Raw genomic sequence first — 7,721 nt, forward strand, 5'->3', positions numbered from 1 at the left:
TTAATGATGCCCAATTCATGCGGCCTCTTAGCTGACCAATTTTCATATTCATGGTATTTGGATTGTCTGGCCTTTTACAGGAACAGTGACTCACCTGTTGTTCTCATACATAAAACACACACACATATTATTGTTCCGTCCATATTTTAAAGGGCATTTGGAGATTAAATTGAACACATATTGGGGTAAATGACTAAATGACTAGGCTATAGTTCTGGCAATTTAACTGTTCTGATAGAAATATTGCAAACAAAAGAGACTATAATGCTAACATCCGTATATTTTACGATTTAGCAATCTGAGTAGTTAAATATAATTGTAATGACGGAAATAAGATTAAGATATATATCTTCTCAACCTACTCTATTTACGTCAGATATACTCACACTAATGTATACTGGATCTCTTGGGTGTCCAATGACAGCGCCCTTGACTCTGACGCAGGGAAAGTGGGTGTGCTCAAGGCTGGCTGCGTAGTTCTGTGTATGCTCAAGTATTCATAAACATTACCGACCAGCCAATAGGAACGCTTGTCTTAATCCCATTTTCGTAAAACCCTTCTGTACACCTCAAACTGGATTACAGACAGACTTTAGTGTATCACAGTGAGAGGAAACTTCAGAAATGTGCATTGATAGCCTTTCATTTACTTGTGTTCATAATTCAATTTTACTTTAAATTTGCGCATTTGTAAACTTTTGTTTAAACTGAATTCTGGGAAGCGTTAGGCTACAGCGGAGTTCCCTTTATATTTTAAGATTTAATCTAATTTGACGAGTGACTTAGATTTAGGAAAATTGCTCTGCTACTGTCGATATCAAATCTCCAAAACAACAGCAGATTTGGACATCTCTTCAGTCACATCGTCATGTCCTCCGGTGATGCGTCGGAGCAGAGTCGGCGGTTCTGTGTGTTGTCTTGGGATCAGGTGCAGCGTCTGGACTCCATCCTCGGGGAAAGCGTCCCTATTCACGGACGTGGAAACTTCCCCACGCTCTCTGTCCAACCCCGACAAATAGTCCAGGTGAGTTAAAGCATCTGGATGCACTCGCTTTCAGCGGCTGCTGTCAATCACCTAGTGTAACAACTGTGATTTTATCATCCATGTAAATGTTACGCATTTTCCTCCAAAACAATCTAAATAGATTGTTGAGCAGGTGGTTAAAGATTAAATAAATACAAAGATACTGCTGACTTGTAAAGGAACACACAAAATGTATTCGAGCGTCCATGAGTGTCCATAATTCTTTTTTTATTAAAGTATGCTGCAAAATATCCTATAACTCAATAAAGCAATAAAAAAACTGTACTGTTATACCCAATAAGTTACCTCCATCTTTCACTGTCTCTCTCTCACACATACATATGACCGAGAGAGAGAGAGAGAGAGAGAGCGAGAGAGAGCAAGAGAGAGAGAAATAAAGAGACAGAGACAAAGAGAGAATGTTAATTTTTGTGAGATATAAAGACAAAGTAAGGTCAACATTCCAACCATAAGATTTCATCTTTCCTTTTCCGTTTTTTTTCTATGAAAATTTTCAAAATGTTCTGGCTTCTTGGAACATATAGTGTAGGGGTGAATGGGACTTGAATGAGACAGTAATAATAAATAAAAAAGTACCTAATCATCAGCATGTAGACTTAAGCTGTACTTTTACCAGCTGGTCTTCATATTTAAACTACACCATTATCTAGTGAGTGAATCACAGATGAAAATGAAAACAAATTCAGTATAATTTTCTGAAAATTCATTGATACATTACATTTGTCCTTAATTTTTTAAATTTTCTATTCATTGGACATTAATAATATACTATCTGCCTGTTCAGAGTAAGTTAATTTGGTGTATTATTGTGTATTATTATTTTGAAACACCTTAAAAGTTTCATAACCCCCAAGGCTTATACCATCTGCACTATACATTAGACTCTTGAGCATATCTCAAACCCTACTCTCTGCTTTCTCTTTTCCTACAATGTCTAAAGACAGACCCGCAAATAGTTTCCTTCTCATAGATTTTTTCGAGGCTTCAGCAGGCCTTTCGATTGGGTGTTTTTGAAACTCAACTCATCTAGATAACATCTGTTTGTGGTAGGTCCTAATCCTTGGTGTGAGCAACGGGGGTTGTAAATGAGAACTCTCACTGTTGCCGACACCTCTGCTTTGATGTGTGGTCCTTTCCACTGCTTACAACATTCAAATGTTTCCATCCAGCTATGTCGGAGAACCTGAGGGGCCACACGTCAAAAACCTTTTTGATAGACACTTTTGCAAGAAGTTCTCCACACTGTTACTAGTAGCGCCTGACCCGCTTCCGTCATGATGATATAACCATATTGTGGAAAAAGTCAACATTTGTCATGGGTTACACAATTTACGGGGTGAGATTGTGGGGGCGGGAGGTATGGTGGCTAACTTCTTTTTGGTTGGCCTGGAAAGGGAATGGCTTTAGCTTTGCTAAATGAAAAATCAGACTTTGCTAAATGCAAAAACACCCCAAACTGCCCAGACAGTTCAAAGCTGCTTGTGTCTCCATGGCAGAGTGGTGCTCCTTTTCCTCAGTTCTCTGATTTCATCATTGTGCGATTACTGGAAGTGTTCTCCACTTCCCTGCATGGTGATCGTGGCCCTGTTTGTTGGAGCAGAATGTGAAAACTGGATTAGTCCCCGCAGTAACAGTGGACTTGTGGGTCAGGGCTGACAAGGTATCGGTGTGGTAAGTGTAGACCAGTCGCCTGATTCCACCGCTGTTCCTGCCAGACAGTAACCCAACTCCTCAGGCGGTCTTTTGTGGAACGAAGGACACCACCTCACTCACCAAGTCCCTGTAGCAGGAGAGTGGCTTGAGTTCATTGTGTGAGCCAGTCAGCCACATGCAGTTCATCATTTGCCTTTTGATTCATTCATGATTTACTGGGCTGCCTCTAGAACACTACCACCCAATTTTTTTTTTTGACTCAATCGTTTTTCATGCTGTGTTGCAGAAGTTATTCTCTCATTAAGGAAAGAGTCCAGAATCCACCTCTGGGTATCTCTGTGGCTGCATTTAGATGGCTGGTTTACTGTAGGGGCCTCATTCAGACCTACACATACAGGTTACCCTATCACCCATGTCAAGAAAAGTCAAGGAAGTCATTCAGATCCATGACAAACCCATCATCTGTTCCATCTTACTCAACTAGTATCAGCAAGTGTAGAGGAGAGCCTGGAATGAATGGAAGAGCCTGTAAACATCTCCTTCACTGTGCTATTTCTTTCCCAGGGCCTGAAGTGACTTTCTGCAGTGTTGTTATGGGTGTCCAGGCACTATGGCTTGGCAAATGCCTACCCTGTTTCAGACCAAAATAATAAAATGCATTCGAGCCACAGCAAAATTAAATGCAAAAAGGAAACTACACAGACTGGAGTGGGAAAGCAGAGAGAGAGAGAGAGAGACGCCAAGGCGTTGTCAACACCAGACGGTCTGGTCTGTTTGTGGTTCTTTTACAAGTCTCTAGTTCGACGTCGGCGGATGTGTCCCCCCTAACTCAGCTCACCAGGTGCTTCTGTGAAACGTGTCCAGGTCTGCTTTGTGGCTGCTGGAGGTGGAAAGTGGGAAGAGGTCGAAGGGGGGGGGGGGCCTCTGCTATGGAGTGGAGATTCCACACCAATTTGCATGGCCACAATACAACACGTATTGTTTGATATTGTACTGATTAATAGCACTAATCAGCCTTGAAGGCCGTGTTAAGTGAGGAGCCTTCACATGGTTTGATTGAGTAGATATGGTAGACATGGTTCGTTAACTAGTTTGATTAAGAAAAGTTTAGTAAACACTTCTGTTAAAAACATTTCTCAAGTAATGTCCGGATAATAGTTGATTCGCATTGGAACCCCAATTGGAACACCAATAAATAGTTGACGTTTTTGTGTTTGTTCCGCTGAAATGAGAACCAGTCTCTTTAATATTCTCTGTGGGTTTTTTTTCCCTCACTGACCATCTGTTTCAAGAGATTGGGTTACCAATATAAACACATTGCTTTCCTCACTGGAAAAAATACAGATGAATGGCCATCCATAAACTGCTTTTGTTGGAAAATCAATACCCTGTCATGCCATACCCATAAATGGTCCCTTTGAAAAACAGCTCTATTATGTCATGACCTTTAGTTTAACATTTGAACCTTTTTTGCTGTTGTATTTTAATGGTTGTGTATATTACATTGTCATAGAGTTTCCCACAGTAGCCAAGGGCAATTCATGTCATCCAGGTTCCATGCAGTGTGTTTTGAGTCAGGTAAAAGGGTAGCTATAAAGTCCAGGATTGCGTAACAGTCTAAAAAGCACACATTTGGCTTTCATTGTGTCTTGGAGGATAGGATGAAACAATTTACGTACAATTCTTGAATGGAACCCCAAGTCAGTTAAGGGACCATTCTCTGCTAAAGATGCCAAGAGTGCTTAATGTATTGGGTAATGGCTTTTTTATTGCTTGGCTACCAAACTAAAGTGACTAGCTCAGCTGAACAAATCACACTTGTGTTTACAAAAGACCCGTACCACTTCAATGATATTTCACCACACCAAAGTGGCCCAGGCTATATCTCTTGAGAAAGATAAAGAACACCTTGAAAGTAGAATGCTTGTGTGAGGGAAGGCGCAGGCTTATGTTTATGTCTGTATCAGGCTTACCAGATGCATTCTGCCCTGGTAATCTAAAATAGTTGTCCTGTGATTATGGGCCTGAGTACATGGTGGTTAACTGAACAAAGGGAAATACATTATGTGAGATGTGTAATAAAACTTGTTGTAGAGGCCCTCGGCATGTCTCCACCAATACAATAAGTTGAGGTCACAGTTTGAGTGAGGCGATAAACAGGAAGCCTCTCAAAACCATCTCAGCTGTCTTCAGCTCGGCAGTTGTTTGCTGTGACCTGATAACTGGCATAGTTTGGGTTACAAAGTTCACAACAGAACTGCCTTTCATTCTTTCTCTCCAGTGTCATACACATTCTTAGAGATAACCCCCGAGGTCAGCTGAAGTTCCAACAGTAAAAATTTGCCTAAAAGTAAAAACAGTAAAAAAGACATACACTGGCCACTTGCCATTTCCCAGAGATCATCCTCATGTATTACCAGAAATGGACCCCTCCTCTTTCTAAGGAGGTTTGTCTGTCTCAGAAGGAACATTTTTACAAGCAGAACAATACTTGGATGCTGAATGTAGGACTGACTGGATAGTTTTCAAAACTTTGTTACAAAACATTTTCAGAAGTTATTTAAAGTTATTTGGTGTTTTAGATTTGACAGGTTATATTTTAGATTAGCCAAAACACATTACATATCAACAGAAATCTACTACAGCTGTTCTTTTATTTCAACCACCTCTTCTTATTTCCATTTGTTGCAGATGAATGGATATTGAGTTTGCTTAAAATGTCAGTGGACTTGGTTGAAATGTTAGTTGGTTATGGTACTTGGTTGAAGTACCATATCAGAATCGATTTCTGTGTTTACTTGACCTGCAGGGGAATCATTGTGCTTGTGTCTCTCCCTCCCCCCCTTCTCTCTCTCTCTTTCTCTCTCTGTCTGTCTGTGCTCCAGGTGGTCAGGGCTCGGCTGGAGGAGTGTGGGGTGGTGGTGCGGGATGTGAAGCTCAACGGCTCGGCGGCTAGCTATGTTCTCCATCAGGACACCGGCCTGGGCTACAAGGACCTGGACCTGATCTTTGGCCTGAACCTGACCGATGACAAGACCTTCCGCCTGGTTAAAGACGTCGTTCTGGACAGCCTGGTGGAGTTCCTTCCGGAGGGGGTGAGCAGGGAGCGCATCTCTGCTCTGACGCTGAAGGAAGCGTACGTTCAGAAGCTGGTGAAGGTGTGCAACGACACGGACCGCTGGAGCCTGATTTCGCTCTCCAACAACACAGGCAAGAATGTGGAGCTCAAGTTCGTCGACTCTCTACGGCGCCAGTTTGAGTTCAGCGTGGACTCGTTCCAGATCACTCTGGACTCTCTGTTGCTGTTTGATCGCTGCTCAGAGACGCCCATGTCTGAGAGCTTCCACCCCACTGTTCTAGGTGAGAGCATGTTTGGGGACTTTGAGGAGGCCCTCAGCCACCTCCACACCAAAACGATTGCCACGCGCAGCCCTGAGGAGATCCGCGGAGGTGGGCTGCTGAAGTACTGCCACCTGCTGGTGCGGGGGTTCCGCCCGGCCTCCGAGACCCAGATGAAGCAGCTGCAGCGCTACATGTGCTCGCGCTTCTTCATCGACTTCCCGGACATTGGCGAGCAGCAGAGGAAGCTGGAGGCCTACCTGCAGAACCACTTTGCGGGCATGGAGCACAAGCGCTACGAGTGCCTGGTGACCCTGAGGGGCGTGGTGGACGAGAGCACCGTGTGCCTGATGGGCCACGAGCGTCGACAGACGCTGGCGCTGATCTCGGCGTTGGCGCTGAGGGTTATGGCCGAGCAGAACGCCATCCCAGCGCTCTCCAACATCACCTGCTACTACCAGCCAGCTCCCTACGTCCGAGACGTCAACTTCAGCAACTACTATGTGGCCCGTGTTCAGTCGCCCATGGCCCACTGCAGTAACTCTTATCAGACATGGCTGCCCTGCAGCTGAGCGGGGGGGGGGGGGGGAGGGGGTTAGGACTGGGACATCTTTAAAAGCTTTTAGTTTTGGTCTTCTGTTAATGTGAGTCGAGCAGTTCGCTAGGGAGCTCAGTGCATCTGTGGCACCGTGGCTATTTGTGGGAGGCCCTCTGAGCACCCCAAAAATGGAAAATGATGTATTATGTACTTTTTTTTTTGCCAAATCTTCAATTGCAACGCATTCCACTAAGTTACATCAATGAAAACTGCTGTAAATCTAATTTGAGCCGTTGTTGTAATATTTGTAATATTTGTTGTTGTTTCAAAACCAGCATCATTGTATATACTGTACTGTCAAAATTCGACGTCCAGTAATGTAAACAGAACGTTTAAATTGTTGGGGTGCTTTTTTTTGTTGTTGTCCCCAATCTAGTCAAAGTTTTTAGGATGCATAGGGTGAAGAACCCAAAAAGCTGTGTTCTGTTCTGTCTGTGGTTTCAACTGAACCTCTTGTTTAGAGACGAAAGGACCAAAGAATTCATTCCTTGTGTAGCATGTGAAAAGAATGTTGTGATTCCAAGTGCCTGAAACCAACCAACATATGGTATATCGGTATATGTAAGGACTGTTTTTGAAAACTTTTCCACCCAGGTAACTGTACATTTCTGTATTCAGGGTCAGGGTATTTCCTTTTCAAATCATTAAAAAAATTGAGAAAAGTGACAAAATTGTATTCGTTCTTCCTCAATTCTATAGGTTTCAAATATGGTATGCAGAAATACAGTGTGTGTGTTCAAAATGGACGTACAAGAGAAGTTTGACCATGTCTCACTGTATGGGACAGAACACAAAGATACATTAGAAAATCCCTAAATGTGTCAAAGCCTTGAGATGTGACTCTTAAATGCTCCCTCTACACCACCTATATATGTTTTTTTATTTAATTTAATTTCTCTGTCTGTCTCTGTCTCTCTCTCTCTCACTCTCTCTTTCTCACTCTCTCTTTCTTTTTCTCTCTCTTTCTCACTCTCTCTCTCTCTCTCTCTCTCTGTCTCTGTCTCTCTCTCTCTCTCTCTCTCTCTCTCTCTCTCTCTCTCTCTCTCTCTCTCTCTCTCTCTCTCTCTCTCTCTCTCTGTCTCTCTC

At 43.0% G+C, this 7,721-nt stretch overlaps 1 protein-coding gene across 1 annotated transcript; it reads left to right on the forward strand.

The window, feature by feature from the left end:
- The first annotated feature begins 534 nt into the window (after positions 1–534).
- On the forward strand, positions 535–7,297 carry tent5bb (terminal nucleotidyltransferase 5Bb). Its single transcript, XM_047019651.1, has 2 exons — positions 535–1,024; positions 5,584–7,297. The coding sequence occupies exons 1-2, from the start codon at positions 869–871 to the stop codon at positions 6,607–6,609; spliced, it is 1,182 nt and encodes a 393-aa protein (XP_046875607.1). The 5' UTR covers positions 535–868; the 3' UTR covers positions 6,610–7,297.
- The last annotated feature ends 424 nt before the right edge of the window (positions 7,298–7,721 follow it).

This window comes from Hypomesus transpacificus, chromosome 4 (assembly GCF_021917145.1).
Source record: "Hypomesus transpacificus isolate Combined female chromosome 4, fHypTra1, whole genome shotgun sequence".
NCBI lineage: Eukaryota > Metazoa > Chordata > Actinopteri > Osmeriformes > Osmeridae > Hypomesus > Hypomesus transpacificus.

What these genes read in the sequence shown, in the direction of transcription:
- tent5bb (XM_047019651.1), top strand. Translation starts at nt 869, where the DNA reads ATGTCCTCCGGTGATGCGTCGGAGCAGAGTCGGCGGTTCTGTGTGTTG. An exon ending in AACCCCGACAAATAGTCCAG is followed by an intron (nt 1,025 to 5,583) that starts GTGAGTTAAAGC and finishes TCTGTGCTCCAG; the next exon opens with GTGGTCAGGGCTCGGCTGGA.